This window comes from Protomyctophum bolini (assembly GCF_963924005.1).
Source record: "Protomyctophum bolini genome assembly, chromosome: 22".
NCBI classification, from domain to species: domain Eukaryota; kingdom Metazoa; phylum Chordata; class Actinopteri; order Myctophiformes; family Myctophidae; genus Protomyctophum; species Protomyctophum bolini.
The window spans coordinates 23,131,247-23,154,699 of record NC_137883.1 but is presented as its reverse complement, the minus strand read 5'-3'; the positions used below and the strand labels follow the sequence as shown (position 1 = coordinate 23,154,699).

The 23,453-nt window shown below is 41.9% G+C and overlaps 1 protein-coding gene across 1 annotated transcript in view; it reads right to left on the bottom strand.

The window, feature by feature from the left end:
- Window positions 1-19,870, bottom strand: part of LOC308309827 (electrogenic sodium bicarbonate cotransporter 1-like) — a 79,835-nt gene extending 59,965 nt beyond the window's left edge. Inside the window, 3 exon segments of the mRNA XM_080755744.1 lie at window positions 50-250; window positions 4,275-4,354; window positions 19,482-19,870. Coding sequence (XP_080611870.1) covers window positions 50-250; window positions 4,275-4,354; window positions 19,482-19,504 — 304 coding nt within the window. The 5' untranslated portion in view covers window positions 19,505-19,870.
- Window positions 19,871-23,453: the final 3,583 nt, after the last annotated feature.

Here is a 23,453-nt window from a genome sequence, read left to right as displayed (position 1 = left end):
GAGGCAGTTTAGTTGGTGGTTAGTGACATCATCCTCATTCAACACTCACTGAGCGGCTGGGTGGGGACGCTGCGTGCCGTCTCGTCTGCGTTCTCCGCGTCCGACGTCTTGTCGTCCTCCTCGTCGCCATGCTCCCCCGCCGCCCCCCGCTCCCCCCCCCTCCTCTCCTTGTGGCTGGACCGGCGTCGGTGGCGTCTCCGCCGCTGGTAGCTCTTGGGCACGTGCACGCCGATGTACACCGTGTGGTGACCTGCAGACGACAAGCAACGACGCGGTCAGATTACATCATGTTAAGATTACATCATGTTAACTAAAAGGAAAGGTCATTAATCCCCCCCCGTTCCCTGCATTTCTGGTAATCCACCGCATCACCGTTGATGGAGAAATGTACTAAACAATGGTCCAAAAAACTAAAAAAGTCAAAACCTGCTTTAGCTACTTTTCTATTGTATTCTGTTCCCGGTAATTTCCTATAAAATTCAAGCCAAGAGGAAATTTGTTGACAGTTATAGAAACCCTTTTAATTTTAAATAAATACTAACAATTGCTCTTGTACAGCAGTCTAGTTACAGGAAATGACTAAAGGAAGTAATTTTTGGATAGTAAGAGGTCTACAGGGAGAAGAATACACAGAGAAGACTGAAGACTTGCACAGAGTTGTTGCCAGAGAGACTTTGTGCTTGTCTTTCTGTAAAGTGGCTCATAAACGTTGGTAGTGGCGGGCTTGCTTTCAAATTTCGTAATTATTGTTGAACTCTTGTTCTAAAAAAAAACGGCAAATTAATATGTATTTGGCTACAGACACCCCCCCCCCCCCATCTGAAAGCATGTTGTAACAGGGTCCCCCGTAATAAGATTTGTGCGTCTCAAAAATATTATTTTTGAAGGTCGCTAGGCCCTCCTATAAACATTGTGAATTCTGTCTGAACACAAACATAAAATGCCATTGACAATCAATGGAGAATTTACGTCATATGTGTCTGAGCAAATCCACATATGTATGTCAGTTGGAACCCTTGGCCAATAAAGGACCACCATTCATTATGATGATGTACTATAATTATAGGGCAGATCAAATTAGCGGATCTATAAGTTACTATACGTCACACTGGGATGCATTGAGAGCTTGCAGATCAGCCGTTTTCAAATAGCCGATGTATAGGTTATAAATCACACCCGCGTGAAGTGAGCAGAGCCCTTATCATTGTACATCATCATATACACCATTTCATTCCGGCCAATCAGAATTTGTGTCCTCACCTTCGCCTAATAGTTCCTTCTTTTGGGCTCGTTTTCATGGACCTGGTTGCTTATTTCTCTCACAATATAAGGCAACACTGGCCTCAGATACAGATTCGAAGATTTATTTGTAATTGGCTCAAAGATGTGGTCTTTTATTGACCTATAGGCAATAATAGAACACCCACCTCGCTACCAGCTGAACTACATTTCCCAGAAGCGTGATGTAGCTGGCTTCTACTGTATGTAGTTCATCCATGTATTATTATATTATTAGCACAACAGAAGCATTTTAAATACAATCTGTTCACCATATCAATATATCAGAGCTTGGGGGAATTAAGGACTGTTTTCTGTCTTTTCCCTTTGTCTTTTTTTTTTTGTTTTTCCTGTATTTTCTTTTTACTAAAAAACTAAAAACTAAAAAAAACTAAATTGGATGGTTGTACACTGTCAATAAATAAAGTCTTTACAAAAAAACCAAATCTATGACCATGTGACCGGATTACAATTAATGCTCTCCTGTGTTGTACTATAGCGTCTTGGATTTTAATCTGTCTTATCCTGATAGTAGTGGGAAGATAACATTACATTGAGCCAACTGGGATACCTAATAGTATTATGGGATGAAGCAATGGAAGGGGGACATCTGCCATGCGGTCACATGTCTCTGAATACTGACAGACTGTGACAAGAGAGGAGAGGAGGTCCAGGGACCCCCAGGGGTCCTTGAGGGAGTTCCATCCAGGGGGTCCCCAGCTAAATGATAGTTTGGAACCAAATGGGACCCATATGGGTCTGTATCTCTGAGGCCCACCGCCCAATCCCAATCGCCTCCCTCAAAGCCCTGAGCCCTGAACCCTCATTGACCTTAGTGACGTCAGCTGTGAGTGCTTGAGGGTGAGACGAGGCTGCAAGGGCTCCACATTGTTGTGAAAGGAATGGGGCAGCACTTTGAAGATGAGTCCGCCATTCACGACACTTTGCAGCACTTTATAAAAAAAACTGTCCTTATTCACAGCCAGTGCCTGCATGCTTGGCCTATTTATACATGTCTATTTTAGTATTTAAGCCGATAGCCTGATTGTTTTATTATTAGTTTCATAAATACACTTTCCTGTGTGATAGGGATTGTAATATTCATATATAATACTCATTATAAATTGCATTTCCATATTATTTTACTTGGCTCATTGGTTATTTCTCATCATGTTTCCCTTATTATTATTATTGTTATTAAATATATATAGCCTATCCTTCCATTCCGTCTCCCTTTGAGAACAGTGAGAAAGCACTATTGTGTTTGTTGACATTCTAACCGCGATACATAACTAATTTGCATACTTAAATGATTGACATTCGGGGGATTCCCCTGGTAACGCTATGAACTGTGGGTAATTTCTTTGCCAAAGTCAGCATCGATGCTGACTTTGGCAAAGGGAAGATAAAGGGGCGGGGCTGAGCCCTCACTGACTTACAGAGTTCAAATGGGACATCCCTCAAGCCCTCGCAGACTTCACATGAACGCGCAGCTAAGTCAGGGCTCATTGAGTCAGCAAGGGAGCGGATTGGGATTGGGCCTGAGTTGAATGAGCATTGATTTTACAATATAAATTGGGGTCTCAGAGATAGAATTAAATGGCATTAACCCATTTAGGCCTGAGGCCGATTCTAAAAACGCCTCTAAATCCTGACCTAAGTTTTCTGAAAAACTTCAAATATTTATATAGCAGCATCAAAAATGTAACATTTTTGAATACTGTACAGAACCCCAAAATGGGTTCCCGGGCCTGAGGGGGTAAAACACCAAAAGGGGTTCCCGCCCAGAATGGGTTTTAAATGGGGGTCTGTAGACTAATATGCATGTCAAAGTGGGGGTCCTTGAAATTAAACGGGTTGAGAATCACTGCTAGAGCCGTAAAAATCTTCTCTTATGGGGGGGTCCCTGGCATATATTTTCAAATGGGGGTCCGCGGGGCTAATTAGTGTCAATCTGGGGGTCCTCCACATGAAAAAGGTTTGGGAAACACGGCAGTATATAATGTTTAGTCAGAAATAAAACAGAACGAACACTAATGGACTAGTGTAACTCTGAGAGTGTACAAATGTAACCAAATTGACCCTATTCCACCACCAAAATAACTTTGGTTCCAGAACTGGTTCCGTTCTAGATCATTAGAACCTTGGTGGTGCTTTCATGGAACCAGCAGCCATTTTTTGGTTTCAGTTCTGAACCAACTTTTATGGTTCTGAACCAACTCATTTCCAGTGGAAACACTCTGAACTTGTTCAATATAGGGAAAAAACGAACGAAAAAGGTTCAAAGATTAAATTTCAAAATACCATGTTTGGTTGTATATAAGCTAGCATTGAATGGTTTTGGGCCAAAATACGATACCATGATCCATCCAGGCCTCTCGGGTCAGGACTTTACTGTATTCAAATGTCATTTTGTATAGCTTTTTTTCCTCTCTCGCTGTGGCTCCTTTTCCACAAAACTCATAACTTCTAGAACTGGTTCAATATTAAGCAGGGGGAACATTAACCGAACTGGTTCAACCCCAGCATGCGTGTCCTGAAGAGGACTTCCCTAAGGAAATAGATGTTTTTTTTTGTTTAACTTATTTCTCTTCTTCCTTTTTACTGAATTGGAAATACCCGTAGTGCATTTTGGTATAATGCATTTCCTTTGCTTAATGTTTTACACATGAAGCACATTGAACTGCCTTGTTGCTGAAATGTGCTACAAATAAACTCGACTGACAATTACACTCTCAGACTTAACCCATTCTGACCTGAGATCAGATTCTAAAAATGTCTTCTACATCCTGACAGTTTTCTGAAAAAGCTATGTTTCTATGTTAGTCGTTCTTCGATTTTTCAAAAATAGCAGACCTACAAGCTCGTAGCGTGCCACTCGGTGGCGCGCTATGAGCTTGTAGATCTGCTATTTTTCAATAGCTAAAGCATAACATAATGCTAACACCAAAAGGGGTTCCTGCCCAAACTTAACTCAGGCTTAATCATCCTCTCACCTTCTACCTCCTCTGCATCACAGACGTGTTTGACGAAGGACGCTCCCCGGTCCAGAACGGGATCATCCTCCTCAGACGCTCTGAAAGACACAAAGGGAACAAATCAGTGGCGAAAAGCAGAGATTTTCAACCCTTTTCATGTCAACATTATTTCTTCTGCATTCGAGCCACGGACCAAGTACCACAGACGAAAAACTGTCTAAGTTCAAATTTCATTCTGACCCCTCCACGAAAAGGCCTCGTTGTCCTGACCCCTTGTCTATCATTTATACATTATGGATAAATAGTGTGGACTTAAGACTGTTTTTCGTCTGTGGCATTCAATGAGATTTAGCCTCTCAAACGCAAAACTAAAGAAAATATTGTTTCTACTTTTGGTTCTTTAAGTACCTCCCAGTACTTAAGTACCATTTTCCAAATATGCACTTTTATTCAAGTAAGGTTTCTTATCCACTGGAAGAAATCAACGTGTAGAGATTTCTGTTTTGATTGATTGTTAATTTTAATAGACAATGAGATGCAAATAGTACAGGGTACAGTAAAGCAGGGGTTTTCAACCCGGGGGTCGCCAAATTATTTTGGACATGGCCAAAGCATTTCCGGGGGTGCCTCCCCAGCCAAGAACATTGAGAGACCCTGCAGTAAAGCACAATTTGACCCAAAAGGACAACACCAAAAATAGACGTTGCGGTCTTGTTTTCATTGGTATCCCATGCATTCATTCACAATCTCAATGTGTTTCACAATCTCATTCACAGTCTCACTGTGGTTTTACTAGCCTGGGCACCATTTCATTTCGGTATATGATCCGGGCTGGAGCCGGATGATATGCTTACGTCATGTTGTAGGCAATGGTTTGCCTACAACTAAAAGCAATAAAAGCTCTCGTAAGCGAGAGCTTTTATTGAGAGGGAAAAGGAAGTTGTCGCCGCCTGTTCCGACTACAAAACAATACTACAACATGACGTAACCACAACATCCGGCCCCAGGCGGGATCATACGGACTTTTGAAACAGAGACCAGGCTTTCCTCCGAGGCGGTGGAAAGCCTGGTGAGGCGAGGTTATGGTTTTACTGGTTAACCCATTTTGACCTGAGATCAGATTCTAAAAATGTCTTCTACATCCTGACAGTTTTCTGAAAAAGCTATGTTTCTATGTCAGTCTCTTTGTTTTTTCAAAAATAGCAGACCTACAAGCTCTGAGCTTGTAGATTTTTTTTCAATAGCTAAAGGGGTTCCCGCCCAAAATGGGTTAAATAAATAAACGTGGTCGCCAACTGCATGGTCACTATAACGCCAAATCAAACTGGTGGGGAGACTCGGATATAGGACGTGAAAAAGAGTTTTAAATAACCAAACATCATTTATTTACCACATGACAATCACTGATACTAAGTTTCCTTATGGCCCCACCACTGTTATGACCCGTACGGTCAATGTTAGGTTACCATGAAACTCAAGCTTGATAATCACCTCTATTCAAAACCACCACGGTACGGTACTGTACTGTACTGTACTGTACTGCATGTATAGCAGCATGACAAAGAGTAATCGATTCTCTTTCATTTGGGCCTGCCACTCCCACACCCTCAGTCTCTGTGGCACTATTACAGTGTTGTTTTAGTTTTTGTCAGTCTTTTGAATAGTTTGTCTCAAACATTTCAGTCACCCGGAATGTTTTAGTGTTAGTCTAGTACTCTAATTTTAGTCGACTAAATATCATAAGATTTTAGTCAACTAAATCGACAGTTGATTTAGTCGACTAAAATGTATTTAGGCCGTCGCTGATTTTACACTGGCTGAAAATGGCTTGATCTACAAGCTCGCAGTGTGACGCGTTGTGAGCTTGTAGATAGTCTATTTTCATCATGCAACCAAGTGTAAAATGACTTATACTGGATCTTTTAATGTCCACTAATCCCTTCCTAACAGTATTAGTCTAGTTTTTATGTTGATGAAAGTGTCAATAATTTAGTCTTAGTCTTAGTCATCGTAGCTTAGTTTCCATTTAGTTTTCATCAGTGAAAAAAGGTAGTCGACGAACATTTCTCGTCTTAGTATTAAGTCGACGAAATCAACACTGCACCATTACTGTACAATCCACATGCACACCTCCTCAAATGAGATGTCATTCACATGTATCCATTATGTTGTCCTCTCCACGGCATAGTATAATATCCATTGTGTGACAGAGAATGCAGCATTTCATTACAAAAATATAACTCGGATAACTTCTAGATTCGAATTTACAGAATTCTCTGTCAGTCACAGTACAAATAGCTACATGTTTGTGCAGCTAAATGTTTTCAAAATCCAACCGTTAATTATTTGTCTTCCATTCTGACCGTATGGGTTATGCTAATATCAATGTGATTTGACTGAGGGGCTGCCATAGCGTAGCCTCCAGCTTTTCATCAGAGGACAAAAACGGTTTCGTTTTTATTATTATTTTAATATTATATTATTATTATCCAAAATGAGTTAATAGCACAGGCAGACTCTTCACATACTAGAGCATGTCTGAAATAAATGTCAGAGCTGAAATTGACATGTGAATATGAAACAGCTGCTTAAACATAATAGCTAGGTGTAATGTCCACAGAAGCGAACCTTTCAAGCCTGTTTTCTCAACTCGCTGCGCACATGCAACCCACACACACACGCGCTATCAGTACGAATGCAATACAGTACAGTACAGTATGAGTACAGTACCAGTACAGTACACACATATAGGCCTGTCACAATTATTACATAATCCCCTAATCAAAATTATTTGAGATAATCACAATTATTACTAGTGTGGCAATTAATCGTCAACTTAAATGTGTAATTGTGATTCGTGACAGATTACTTATTTTCCTTTCAGCTTTTCCCTTCAGGGGTCGCCACAGCCAATCATCTGCCTCCATCTCACCCCGTCCTCTGCCTCCTCTTCTCTCACACTAACTAACTTCATGTCCTCTTTCACTACATCCATAAATCTTCTGTGGTCTTCCTTCCTCTAAGGCCTCCTGCCTGGCAGTTCCAACCTCAACATCCTTCTACCGACATACTCACTATCGCTCCTCTAGTCTGTACATGTCCAAACCATCTAGAGTCTGGCCTCATGGCTTTATCTCCAAAACATCCGACATGCACTGTCCCTCTGATGCACCCGCAGATCCGACACACCAAAGGTCCGAAGCGCGGGGACATGCGATGGTCCGACATACAGGTAGCTGTCTGTCTCTAAACCATACAACATACAGGTAGCTGTCTGTCTCTAAACCATACAGGTAGCTGTCTGTCTTTAAACCATACAACGTAACAGGTAGCTGTCTGTCTCTAAACCATACAACATACAGGTAGCTGTCTGTCTCTAAACCATACAACGTAACAGGTAGCTGTCTGTCTCTAAACCATACAACATACAGGTAGCTGTCTGTCTCTAAACCATACAACGTAACAGGTAGCTTGTCTGTCTCTAAACCATACAGGTAGCTGTCTGTCTCTAAACCATACAGGTAGCTGTCTGTCTTTAAACCATACAACGTAACAGGTAGCTGTCTGTCTCTAAACCATACAACATAGCTGGTCTCACCACCGTCTCACCACATTCTTGCTGATACTTTCCTATCACACAGCCTTAGCTACATATTAATCCCAATGGAGCCGACCTCTGACCTGCCTTATCTATGGTCTCGATGACAGCGAGACACCGGTTCCTGGTGTATGCGGAAGGGTTTAGGATTTAGTTCCTCGTTGCACTTTGTTGGCAATGACTGACAGTTCCCCTCTTTGATAATAAAGCTAGCTGCACATGTAGCAGTCTCTTCCTGGAAGCTTTAGGAATGTGGCTGCTCCAGTCCAGGAAAGTACAGTTAGTGCAGGCGGTGGCTCAAGGGGTAGAGTGGCCGGATGGGGAACAGCAAGGTTGCCAGTTCGAACCCGGGCTCCCCCAGAGTTAGTGTTGAGGTGTCCTTGAGCAAGACACTGAACCCCTAATTGCTCCTGATGTGCTGGTTGGTGCAGCCATCGGTGTGTGAATGTGATGCACAATATATGTAAAGCGCCTTGGATAAAGGTGCTATATAAATGCACCATTTACCATTTACAGTACAGGCCAATACAAAATGTATTTCCTTTTTATGTAATATTTTAGTAATCTCAAAGGTTTTAGGTGACTAAATATCATAGGACTTTTGCCATCTAAATCTACAGTTCATTTTGCAGACAAAAATGAATTTCGACGGGCATCGTAATGGCTTATTTAAGCCATAGTTTTAGTCATCCTAGCTTAGCTTTTATTTCGTTTTCATCAGTGAATAGAGGTAGTCGACAAATTTCTCGTCAGAGTTTCGGTTGATTTTGTAACCCCCGATCTTACAACATCGAGGAGGAAGACTACACGTTAAAACGCTATTCCCATAATGCTTGCCTCACAGCAACACAATGATGACTGCATACCATGCTACTTACTACTGGAGAGCCTGTGATATGATATGTGATATGAGGTTGAGTCATATTCTCCTCTCAGACCCAAACAGGTGAGATGTGTCAGTAAGTGTTTCATAACTTCCATGTCCTAGCCGGAATTCAAAACCTTTTCTTCCACATGAGAGACCAAATGTATACCATTTAATTCACCACTTTGTGAGGGGAGATATTGCGCTTCAGCCAGCGTTTCTGGTTGAACTGGGGAACTCCCCCAATCTTGATTAAGCACTTGGAATGTAGGAGTTGTGGACCTTCCCTAAAATCATGTGGGGGTCCCGACTCCCGACCCACAGGTTGAGAAGTTTGAGAACCACTGAATGTGTCCTGCCCGAGAACAGGGTCTACATGTGCTGGGTATATTACCATACGGATTTATATATAAAAAATAATACTATGAGGGTACAAATGGAACCACTTTTGGGTTCCAATTAGTACACTTTTCAGGGACGTACGTGGCCTAATAATGCATACCAAAACTGGGTTTTAAATAAATGTAATTAAATAAATAAAAGGTTTGAGGAACCGCTGGAATCTTCTCTATTCCCAGCAGTGCCGTCGCTAACTAGCCAATCTGCATGAGGAAAATTGCAAGCGCTCTCGTCTGGAGGAGGGGAGGGGGGTAGCACAAAATAATATCCTACGAGTAGGGCAACCAAATGGTCAGCTACGTCCCTGATTCCCAGTTCCCACTGACCCACTAATCCCCCGATGGGCATCACAGTGAGAGAAGGGGTAAGTAGAGTGGGGGGGAGGTGGCGGTGTACACAAACCACTCAGTAAACAAAGTCAGGAAGGATACGACTTGTTCCTCTGATAACACTTAAGCTCATCCGCATTTCCTCAGAGTAGCCTGGAGAAAGATGGAGACCTGTACATTCCCTCAGAGCGGCATGCTCTTCTTATCCATTCATATCTCTAGCCTGGAGAAAGATGGAGGTACACAGCATGTACATCTGGCACCATAGTGCTACCCAGTATAGTGCCCAGTGCGGCCACACATGAATTAATATTAGCAAAATACTGTGTACAGGCAGGCTATTATCTGACTAGTTTGACAACAGTCACAAAAGCAATTACTGTATGTATAGCCGATGTGTCCGAGTTTTCAAAGTCAAAGGCAAAGTTGTACGATTTGTGTCACACACGTTACCACAGTGAAATTTGTTCCCCCGATTTGACCCATCTCTTGGGAGCGGTGAGCTGCAGCCGTGCCGCGCCCGGGAATCATTTGATTAGTTTATTTGACCCCCCAATCCAACCCACTAATGCAGAGTGCAAAGCCAGGGAGGCATTGGGTCCCATTTGGGCCCCTGTCTTTGGTATGACCCGGCTGGGGATCGAAACCCGACCTCCCAGTTTCAGGGCGGACACTCCAACTACAAGGCCACTGTGTGGTAATGATTTAAAACATGTTTTAAAACATGTTCTAAAGTAAGCTCATAAATTCATTGCCTTATTTTTTGTATTTATTTATTATTTTTTGCTCAAGCGTATTCATTATTAAATGCAGTTTGCATTTTATCAACCAATTGAAGAATAGCCATTTCTGTAGAATGATTTTTCCTAAATCCATATTAGGTCCTGCAGATGTTCCATCATTCTGTTAAAGACTAATTTCTCCAGAATCTTTGAGAAACATGGGAGAACAGAAATAGGGCGGTAGTTACTAAATACACTATGGTCTCCAGATGTGTAGACAGGAACTACTTTGGCAATGTTAAGGTCATTGGGTATTATTCCAGTTTCTAAAGATTTGGTGAAAATGTGGGTCAAAGGCTTAACAATTGAATTTCTAGTTTTAATGATTAAGTTACATCATGACCATCAGCTGAGTCTTTCATGCACATAATTATGTCCATGATTTCCTTCTCTGTAGGAGGTTTGAAGCTCTGAATGGAAGGATGGTGACCTGTACTTTATGTATGTGTACTCGTTTGCTTGTTCATTGTGTTAATCAAAAACAAGTTACCGGTACCCATCAAATAGCTATTTGTGTTTGCCGGTATTTGTATTTATTTGAAAAAGATTCCTCTATATTTGAAAACTTAAACTTTTAAGTTTTTAATGCCAATATTTTTGTACTTTTACTCAATTAAACTGTGAATTCTGGACTGGATCTACAAGCTCATAGCGAGTGGCGCGCTACGAGCTTGTAGGTCTGCTATTTTTGAAAAATCGAAGAACGACTGACCTAGAAACATAGCTTTTTCAGAAAACTGTCATTTTCAAACAGACATTTTTAGAATCTGATCTCAGGTCAGAATGGGTTAAGTAAAACATGCGAGTACTGTTTCCACTACTGCCTGTGCGTGTAGAGAATACAGCCGGTCAAACAGATGACGAGGAGTGGCTTGGCGCGGTGCCAGCCTGTCGAGCTATGCCAATATTATACCTGTACGCCTCTAAGCTTCTTATACGCTGCGTTTATTTCTATTGTCGCTCAAGGAAAAAACAATGAAAGATAGACAGAGTTCCCACGCAGCATATCATGTGTAAGGGAAGGTCAAAGCAAGTTCAAACAAGATTAAGAGGGGTTGTCGTCACTCAAATACACAATCTATACGACAAAGAAATTAAGAATTGCCGTGACACACAGTGTTCATTTATCCATTTGTAACTGATGTACAAATGTAACCAAATTGACCCAGCAGGGTCCTTTTGGTTATTTGCACACTCGCTCCATAAAGGCCTTAACCCATTTTGACCTGAGATCAGATTCTAAAAGAAATGTCTTCTAAATCCTGACAATTTCCTGACAAAAATCCTATGTCTATGTCAGCGGTGCTCAACCGTTTTCATGTCAAGGACCCCAGAATTATCTGTATTTGGCCCCATCTGAAAATATGTTGTTCCAGGGACCCCCCAGAAGCAAAGATTTGAGCTAAAAATGTTCGCTCTGAAAGAATATATATATATATATATATATATATTCAAAGATCTGCGCCACATTTTCACGATTTAAAGAAAATAGCAGATCTACAAGAGCATAGCACGGCACCGAGTGCCACGCTATGAGCTTGTAGATCTGCTATTTTTCCAATAGCTAAGTATAACATATTGCACCAAAAGGGGTTCCTTAGTGGGTTGTGGGCTCAATATTTCATTACGAAGTAAATTAAAAGGTGGTGCAAGTGATACTTAACTGTAAAGAACGATCGGTCAGTAACTAACAACAACCGTGTCTCTAGCTCTTCAGTAAACATGAAATACATTTTTAGGCCGGGATACCAATTCCATCCAACCAGCAGAGAGAACTCATCCAGCAGGACACACGATAAGCATGAACATGTTGAGTGATATAAAATAAGCCAAAAATAAAATGAGCTGACAAAACTGGAACACTTGAAGCTTGAGCACTGGAGCACTTGAAGCTTGATGGTAAAAGGTTTAAACTGAGCATCAACCTTTATTTAAATGAGTACTATACATGCACTCACAATGTCCGTACCTGCATCTCCCTTTATACTGCATCTGTGTGACGAACACACCATTAGTCACAGTGTCTCTTGTGTTGACTTTGTGAAGGCCTTTGCCTCGAACAACCCCAGTAACAACAACAACGGTGCCTTGAGGTGTAAACCGACACAGTGTAGGTCAACTCTTTCTCTGTGCGTCGTCCGCTTCAGGACAGGGAAAGAAACCATTATCCTGACTGACCACAACCGGCAAACGGGCAGAGTAAAAAGCCTTCTTCAAACTGTAGGCAAATACGATTTGGTTTCTCAAGTTCAATCTTTAGGACCGACTGACTGACTGACACCATCTTTGAGCGGTGCCTCCGCTCCATTACGGTACGTAGCTATGTGTGTCCCTGGCTGGCTGTGTCTGACTGTCTGTCAGAGCACGGACAGCTGAAACACCTCAGCAATACCACTGGGTGGCACTGTTGTGCAGCGTCTCACACACACACACACACACACACACACACACACACACACACACACACACACACACACACACACACACACACACACACACACACACACACACACACACACACACACACACACACACACACACACACACACACACACACAGTCACACACACAAAGGCCTGGGAGGAGGGCTTGTACAGTACAGTACAGTACAGTACAGTAGGAAAAGTACAGTACAGCAGGGGTTCTCAACATTTTTGGCTGGGGACCCCCGGAAATGCTTTGGCCATGTCTCGATGTCTGGTTAGGATGCCTCTCGGGCGTCTCCCTAGGGAGGTCCTCGAGGCACGTCCCACTGGGAGGAGACCCCCGGGGCAGACCAAGGCGCAGTTGGAGGAAACACATCGACTCACTGGCCTTGGAACGAATCAGGATCCCCCAGGAGGAAGTCACTAATGTTGCCCCAGAGAGCTCCACTGGCTGGCACAGGTTAAAGATGGATGGATGGATGTGATCAGATCATATTTGAACTAAAGTTCAAATGTGATTATTTTGAGGGGGGGTGATGTGGCCTGAAAGGTTTGAGAATCACTGCTGTAGCCGACTGGGAGCTGCTATAAAAACAGGTCATGTATAGCGGTCCAGGCCTTCAGTACGTCCTTACAGAGGAACAAGGATGAGTAATATTTCATCAAATCTGTACCAGCCAGGTACAGTCAACCTCCCGGGAGCGTGCTCACTCCGTGCTGCTGCTACTGAGGGCTGCGTGGCAACAAGGACACTTTTGAGGAATATAAATATCATGCAGCGCAACGCTGACGCGCCCCCAAGGAGACTGGTAGACAGAGAACACAGTACAGCTTTGAATAGCTAATATTTATTTATGGAAAAATAATAATTGCAACAGCTTGTTAGGATATGGCAGTACTTGAAGGACAAATTTAGTTTTATGCAACCAAGGTTCATGTTTTTAGGTTGTTATTAGAGAAAGTAAAAGATGAGAATGCAAAATAACCAGTTTGCTGCATTCTTTCGTTTTTTAGCTATTTTTGACAGGGGGGCGGGGGTATTTGAACAAGTGGCTAAATAAATGTATTTTTTTTTGTTGAAACATTTAGGGAAATTTCATTATTTACTATAGTCCTACTAGACCCCTGGAAATTACATCTGGCCACAGTAGTTTTTCAAATCAAGGACCATTATTTATTCAGCATTTGAGCTACGGACCACCATTTGATGAGATTTAGCCTCTCAGACTAAAAAAATATATTTTATTGTCGTTGGATAAGATTTTACCCTCTCAAGAGTTAAAGATCTGTATAAGGGTCCATTTGGTTACCAACCAGTGATGTAAATAGGTTTTCAATGTAATGAGTCCCGGGATGCAGGGACTTAGATGAGTCCCAGGGACATTTTATGAGTCCCACTTCAACGACATATTTTGCCATTTTTACAAATTGCTAGCAAAATAAACTAGAATAAAAAGAATAGTACAGTAGTGCATCCCGTGGATGCAGAGGTTGTTGTTTTATTGCGTCCCTTAAATATAAACTGCGTTTTGGGATGCAAAATGCACTCTACATCATTTAGCTGCTGGAAACCCTTTCAAGGACCACTGGTGGCCCCCGGAGCACTGGTTGAAAACCATTGATCTAACCACAAGTTGGACTCAGTCGTTATTGCAGAGAATCTCCTTTTTCATTTCCTGGCTCGATTTCACCCCGAGTGAGGCTCAGGTGATTGGTGGTTGAACGTTGGCCCTGCAGGTGAGCTTCCACTGATGGAGAGTAAACCAAGTACATTTACTCAGGTAAATTCATTCCATTCAGGACGGGAACCCCTTATGGTGTTTTAAGCATCATGTTGAAAAATTGTGAGGCAAATCTTTTGAATATATATTCTTTCACAGCGAATGTTTTTAACTCAAATCTTTGCTTCTGGGGGGGGGTGCCTGAACAACATATTTTCAGATGGGGGTCCGCAGCCAAATACAGATAATTCTGGGGGTCCTTAACATGAAAAAGGTTGAGAACCTCTGACATAGAAACATAGGTTTTTCAGAAAACCGTTTTATTTTTAGAATCGTCCTCAGGTCTAAATAAAACGCTAAAGGCACTTACTTTACTTTATACCATTTCCATTTTGTTATACTGTTTTTGTGCTTCCAATGCATCTCATTGGGCAAATACAAATACTTTATATTCTACTACAATTATTTGACGTCTAAATTATGAACCACTTATTTCACCTATTTTATACTTTTATACAGCTATTAAAACATGGTCGTGACACAGCCTGTGTATCTTCCCTTTTTTAAATTATGAATACAGGTGTTTTACTAGTATTTTTATGTTGTGGTATATCGTTACATTTAGGCTACTTAGGTCTAAGATCCGAGTAGGTCCTCAATCTACTGTAAGCCTCCCACTATACTCCTCCAGGACACAGTAAAGCCCTCCTGGTGTTACGAGTTCAGCTCTCCAGGGATCAGGATCATTACAGCAGTGGTTCTCAAACTTTTCATGCCAAGGACCCCCAAATTGACACTAATTAGCCCACGGACCCCCATTTGAAATCAAATGGGGAACAGCATAACCAAATAAACCCTATAGCGAATTAGTTCCCCACCCCCCCAAAAAAAAACTACATTAATAAAAACGCTGAACGCTACAAAAGCCCGCCACAGACTGAGCGTTTTTCCCCTCAGCCGCCAGGCTGCTAAATGACTCTGGTTTCACTCCCACCCCAACTGCCCCCTAGGGAGTGTCACTGTCCGGCACTATGACACCGGACATGTTTGCACTATGTTCCATAACTCTGCACTTTATATTTATCCTTCTTGCATGGTGTTGTATTTGTGTTGTTGAAAAAAGGAATATGGAATGGAATGCACACACGCAAATGTCAAAACAAATTCCTACAGTATGTTTTACACAATGGCAAATAAAGGAATCTGAAGTACTGCTTTGGAGGAAAATCAGCGGTGTGTGGCTGCGTGTGTGTGCGCGCGCACACAGGACAAGTACAATTAATGACTGATGATTGGCAAACAAGGGTCAGGTGTGTAGGTCTACACACCTCAAGTATAGGCCCATTCATTGGGGAACCTTTTCTACGCAATACTTACAATGGGAACTGGGAATGAGTGCCCTTTACTTTGGGGCTTGACTTGAAAAGAACATTGGAACGGATCAACAGGTATGATGAAGAAACAGCGACTATGTAAAAAAATAAGTCAACGCTTATCTGCTGACTGTCCTGCAAGGCACAAAAGATCATTCATGCGACAGCCAGGAAGGAATCCACTACAAAAGGTGCAGACAGTACGAGGAGGAAACGCCAGACAAAAAGCATGCATGCCACACTAGCATATCACATGCAGCGCTGTGACTGTAATGACATTTCATCATAATAATAATCCCTCTAAAAAGACAAAGGCACTGAAGAATGAGCATCACTTCCTTGCTCTTGTGAAAGGTTCACACACACACACACACACACGCACACACACACGCACACACACACACACACACAGCACGTGGGCACGCACGCCATGCTGAGACTAGATCATGACGTTTGTCTCTGTCGGGCGGAAACCTCATATGTCCAAAACTGTTAAGGTGCGTTTAGACTTGGATGGTTAGAGCAGCGCGATTACTATACAACAAAGTCTATGCAAAGACGAGCAGTTGCACGAGCGACCTGGCGCAGCACAAACGGGACGAACCGAGGCGAATATTTAAATTCAAGTCTGAACGCACCTTTACTTTCTAGGATTGAAATTCAGAAAATAGCAAAAGCAGCAGATCTACAAGCTCTTTTAAAAAAAAGCCTGTGGGTCTGCTACCTTCGATGCTTTTGTGCAACACTGTCGCATGATCGATTAGGGCGTTCAATTACGAAAGGAGAGGGAAGTCTGGAGTTCTCTGGTGCCCCCATGACTCTACTACGGAAAAGCAGTTGAAGATGGATGGATGGATTTACGAAAGGGATATGGAGTCAAGAGGTTTCTCCCCACAGCGACGATGCATACAGTACTGTACATACTTAGGCTTTGGGTAATTCTAGCAGTATGTCTCATCCAGAACAATTAAGGCCTAGACAACGCATTTTATTCATATATTAACTTCACATTCACTGGCTTCTGTCAAGGGGCAAAGAGAGCATCCGTAGGCCAGGTGGTTCTCAAATGGCCCCCCATAACAGGAATGGTCCATTTGGTTCCCCACTATCAATCATGTAGCTAGTATAGGGACCACCAAGGGAGGACACTACTTTGAGAAGCACTGCATTGTATTAAGAGTAGACTACCCAAAATCCTCAGTGTTCATTTATCCACTTGTGAATGAACACAGATTTAACAGATTAAGTCAACCATCATCGCGGAACAGTCATCCAGGTCATTATGCAATATGCAAACTCGTGTTGACAATCATGCAATAGTAGAAGCTAGAAGGCAGGCCTACATATGAAATAGACGTTTTGGGGGATGTCACTGTGTGTGAGACATTGACCACATCCCCTTGACCACATCGCCTGAGCACTTGAGCAATATCTTTACATGTGCCAGCCTAGATCAGTGGTTCTCAAAGTGGGGTCCTGGGACCCCCAGGGGTCCTTGAGAGAGTTCATGGGGGTCCCCAGCTAAATGATAGATAGGAAACAAATGGACCCGTATGAGTCTGTAACTCAGAGAGTGTACAAATGGAACCAAAGAGACCCGCTAAATCAACATTGATTGTACAATATAAATTGGGGTCCGACTCCCAGAGTTAGAAATGCCATTCAATGGGGGCTCGTAGACTAATGCATTTCAAACTGGAAGGGTCCCTGAAATTAAAATGTTTGAGAGTCACTGCTAGAGCCGTGAAAATCTTCTCTTATGGGGGTCCCTGGGCTAAATAATGCCAATTTAGGGGTCCTTGACATGAAAATGTTGGAGAACCAAGTGCTCTAGATCCCAAAATCAGGGCAAGTGGCTGCATGCCGTGGCACCCTACGGTGCCTTGACGCAAGTCCAGTGGTGCCTCCGTCCAAACACTTAATATATATAATATAATAACATAATATTTGGAGTCTCTTCACCAAAAATAGTGAATGTTCTCCTCATCGGAATAGGAATGCTGAGGTTTAACAAGTGGTTAAACGCCAAGCATAATAAAAGTTATTTTCAGTCTGTCAGTCTATTTCTAGTAATGGAAACTAAATATTCTTTCCAGTTTTCCTCCTCGTGACATAACTGTATCTTTGGGGGAAAGATTGACATTATCTACGTTATGTACCGACCGACAATGTCCTTCAGTGGTGCAGACAGTGGATCCAAAATGTATTTACAGCAGGGGTTGACCCGACCCGATCCAAAACTGAGAACCACTGCTCTAAATAAAATAGAAATCACACTTGTGTGAAGTGACGGACGGGCGCTCTTCTCATCGTACATCATCTCATACTGGCCAATCAGAATGCCTGCCCTGTTGCCACAAATTTGTCATATTTGGCGTATATTTGACCCAATTTCTCCTTTCATTGTCGATGGCAAATATGAGACGTGTGGGTGGGGACAAGATGACGTACATTTTCTCTTCATTGTCAATGGCATTTCATGTTTGTGTTGTGGACATTTTGTGGGGACAAAAGCTGTATATTAGGAGGGGCTAGCGCCCCTCAAAAGAGCAACAATGTCGTTCTCAACTTTGGGCCCCGTGGGGTCCATGTGTGGGTCAGGGGTTGCCATGTAGGCACTAGGCAGTGGTTCTCAACCTTTTTCACATCAAGGTCCATTATTTATTCTGCATTTGAGCCACACGGACCACCATTTTATGAGATTTAGCCTCTCACACCCAAAACTAAATAATATTTTATAATATTATTATTTTTAAATACCGGTATATAAAAATATACATTCTCTCATAGTGTAGGCATCTTGTTAATTTACATAAGTAAAGCGTAACATGAAACCAAATGGACCATTTGGTTTCATTTTACGCTCTCAAGAGTTAAAGATCTTTAAGGGTCCATTTGGTTACCAACTCTCCATCATTTAGCTGGGGACCACCTGGAACCTCCTCAGGGACCACTGGTGGACCCCGGAACACTGGTGTAGGTTAGCAAAGATCACCATTGTATTATTATTACTTAATGTACAAGAGAAGAACAATGAGAAGAACAGTTATTTTTCGCCTTATGTGGTGACATGGACTCATATGGACCAGTCACACAACCAACCATATCCAACAATAAAAAGATAACATATTCTAAGATTTGTCAGAGAGACTAATACATCTCAATCAAAAAGGGAGGGGGTCACTCAGTCAGTGGACTAAATAGGGTCCTTTATTCCGTATGAAAGGGGGTTGAGAAGCATTGATCTATTAGACACAGTGTCACAGTCATTTTAATTGACTGTGACAGGCTCTGCGGACCAGATTAGCAACAGCTCAGCCCATCAGGCAGTCATATATAGTGGTGTACTGAAGCTGCAGCACGTGCTGCTGCTAAATCTATAACATATAGCGTTTGTCACTTAAATTATGAATGACAATAATATAATATATGATAGGCCTACTGCTAACTTTGCTAAGTAAGTGTCATTTACAATGTATAATGCTATATACCGGTACGGCTGGTTTACCAGATGTCACATGTAACCCAATACTAAGCAGTAAGCACAGCATGCATGAGCCTAAAAACTACACATATAGATTGTACAGTTCTCTGACAGCGTGCAAAATGTAACCAAATGGACCCTTAACGGGTCCATTTGGTTACATTGTGCACACAGGCAGAGTTAAATAGATGTGTGTAAAGTGAAGATTCTATACATTCCAAGGGGAAAGCAAACGCCGGGGAAACTCACTTGCTTTTGTCCGCCGCGCTCATCTCGTCAAACTTTGTTGAAAGATGTTCCAAAGTAGGCTACTCGTTACCAGCTTGTCCAGTCCTCTTAATGATCTTGTCTTGTGTTGGTCCAATAAAATAAAAATATAAAAAGAATAAACTACTGCACACACGGTGTTGGGTTTGATTTACGCGCTTTTGAAACCATGAAGATCACCAGCTGATTCCTCCTCTCGTTAGGTCGGACTATAGTGTAAAGGCGCTATTAGTATTATCTATAAATATCCAAAGTATGTTTACATTTAAACGCTGAAGACTCATATTATCGCGCCCGGTTTAAACTGTTGGTCATGCTGCGACTGAGAGAAGTTAAGTTGTTGTATTGTGTGAGGGAGCTGTGTGCGTGTGCGTGTGCGTTTGTGTGTGCACCACCAGGCAGGCTGCAGGCAGCGTGTCCTGTTCCATTTTTAAAGAACCATCCTCCCTCCCTCCTCCAACCGTGACGCGACACAAGTGGGAGGAGGTGAAGGTCAAAAAGTAGAGACTGAGCTCTAATGATGCCATCATCAACATCATCACATCTCTCTCTCTCCCTCTCTCTGTGTGACTGTGTGTGTGTGTGTGTGTGTGTAAAGGAATTAACACACAATGTTGTGTGTTTTGTAAAATAAAGCAATTTATTATGCAATGTACAACCTGTGCAGATGGATCAACAGCCTACTGTATATGTATATGTAAAGAGATACATTATATAACGCACGTGCACTTATATTATAGCCGCGCATATTTGCCCATGATATTTTATTAAAAGTTTCCATATGGCTGATTAACTGCAAGAACACTGATATGTATTGCAGCTGACCTTTATAGATAGACAATTGCATGGATAAATAAATATATATTCTTTTAAAAGGGTAAACTTTTGTTTGCCAAGAGCTTCAACTTCAACTGGATATGGGCTCACATCCAGTGGTGGACAAACTCTACTTGTGTCAAGGTATATGGTCACAACTATCATACAAGTTGCTCAGTCAAATTTGTACTTGATTTAAAATAGGCTTAATTAAAATTAAGCTTGCTTTAAAAAAAATCTTATCAAAACCAGTAAGACACCCTGAGGGCGAGAAGGTCACCGCTTCTCTCCCTCAGGGTGTCTTACTGGTTTTTACACACACACGTGCACCGTGCACGTGACCTCGCCGAGGTCGCGTGCATGCATCCGCCTGGGTGACGGCAGACATGGTTGCTGGGCGAGCACTGGCGCTTTTTTACGGGGGGTCAGATCAACATATGGAATGAGTTCTGTACTGTATATGAAGCATGTCTGTCTTGAGTGTACAGGGTTTGATGGGGGTCCCTAGCTAAATGATAGATAGGAAGCAAATGGACCCTTATGGGTGTGTAACTCAGAGAGTGTACATTGTACAATTTGTACACTCTCAGAGTAAAATCAACATTTGTTTTACAATATAAATTGGGGTCCCAGAGATAGAAATGCCATTAAATGGGGGGTCTTCCGTAAACTAATGCATGTCAAACATGGAGGTCCTTGAAATTAAAATGGTTGAGAATCACTGCTAGAGACATAAAATTCGTCTCTAATGGGGCGGTCCCTGCAGGCATATCTTTCTTAAAACGGGGGTCCTTGTCAATTTTGGGGTCCTTGACATGAAGAAGTTTGAGAACCACTGATTAATTAGGCCAGCAGATTTAAGACAGGAATATTGAGAAACAGAGATCTGCAGCATACAGTACATTATAGCCCAATAATAAGACCTATACTGTAGGTGAATGTGATCCCTTGCAGAGTCTTGCACCACCTTCTGGACTGGCATGGTCTTTGCACTTGGAAGATAGGTTCTATAGTAAATGGGGTTCTCTGCTGCTGTTATTTTGATGTCACACATTTCAAAACACCACATTAAATAAACCTCAGAGTGTATACTTATTCCAAAATAATGTATTTCACAGATCTCATTTCCAGGACAGCTACACGTGCTGTGACACATTAAAAATGGCCAAAACATTTAAAAGTGGATGTATTTCAGACTTGGTAAACTATTTGGTTTATACCTGCATGTATACACTTACAGTTACACACACATTGAGTAAAACAACATATTAGAGGAAAGCATTTCAAGACTACCTCAAAAAGGTGAAGGCACTGCTGTTGATCCAATAATTTAAAATAATACACACTTCACCCTTTTTGCAATAAAATTACATTTAGAAGATTTAGAACGGTCTTTATGTGTGTAATATGTGGTTTTAGATATTTTTGATTTTAGCAGTGAGCCCCAGTGTCTGTGATGTCATGGGCACTGCGCTGACTTACTTCGTGGCCGGTGCGTCTCTTCCGGGTTTTTAGACAGCTGGCGGATGGAAATGAACGCGGCAGAATGCCGCTTCCGGGAATGAATGCTGCAAAAATGGTGTCCCTTTAACATACTCAGTACCAATACAGGTACATGTCTAGTGCAGTGGTTCTCAACCTTTCCTGGATCAGGGCCCTCAAAAGCCTCTTCAGAGCATATTTATTTTAACGATCAATCAATTGATTCTGTTCCAGCTTGGATCATTGGAACTAACGTATTCCTGTTTATCGTATCAGAATAAAAACAATATTTTCAAACTGTTTAAAGAAAGAAAAAAATACCATATATTTTTAACATACTATGTGACGTTTAGAAATGAATATAATGTGATTTTTGTCCAATCTGTATGGTAGAGTAGGATTGTGTTAATACTGTACAAAGAAGTCCATGTATTTGGGCCCAACTTCACCTAGGCTGTATTACCTTAATAAACATGTCACTAGTTTAAAGTCTCATTTCTAATGTCATAATATTCTTTTTGGAAAATTATGGTCCCATTTATAAAAATAATAACCATAAAGTCGCGCATGTTCTGAGGGGCGTGGCTACCGTTACTGTCTATGAACGGGATCCCCCACCCACTCGAGTCAAAATAAAAACCAACGAAGAAGAAGGGGGGAAGTCCCGCCTCGTTGTCTGGGCCAGCCAATGGGCCAGCTGGGCCCAAACGGATCTAGAAAGATGGCGACTTCCATTGCAAGGACTGACAGGCTTCATTTTACATTCATGTTAGACCCGCGGAACGCTTTGTCCATATTTTTTACAGTCTATGGGGTAGAAGGGGAAAGTTACATAGCGCTTCTTTAACCCATTTAGGCTGATATAGAAACCTATGTTTCTATATCAGTGGTGCTCAATATTTCATGTCAAAGACCCCAAACATTATATTTAATTGGCCGCCAACCCCCATTTGAAAATATGTTGTTCCAGGGACCCTCCCAGAAGCAAAGATTTGAGTTAAAAGCGTTTGCTCTGAAAGAATATATTCAAAGATTTGCACCACAAAAATTATAAAAGTATAACATAATGCCCAGAATTGGTTAAATTGCAATATCTTCCCGGCCCACAGATTGGGAACCGCTGTTGTTCTACTCTTACTGTACCTGTATGTTGCGTTTCACGCATAGTGCTGTTGCAGCAACAACAACCGAATCATGGTTTTTAAATCAGGGTTTAAAATATAAACAAACACTGCAGATAATCATACTATAATTCAGCGAATGTCTGAATGTCTGTCTGAATGTCTGAATGTCACTGACAGCGCGTTATCTCATCATTGACTGCACGAATCATTCCCACTTTTCACACAGGCATGGACCATAATTATATGGAGGGCGTAACGGAGCCCTTTTTTCCATTTGACACATTAATGATTAATAATGAATTTATTAGTGAATAAAAACAGCCGTTTACAGCCGTGGTCTTTGTCCGTGGTCTATCTCCGACCGAGCCACACTATTAGCACACATCTCTCCATGCCAAAAGAATTCTGCACGCTCCCAGAATCCAGCTAGGCTACTTTTTACAGACGCAACTGTCATATTTACTGTACAAATATTGTTTTAACATCACCACACGATGGGCAATGCGCCGGGGCGCAGTACCCCCCACGGCCA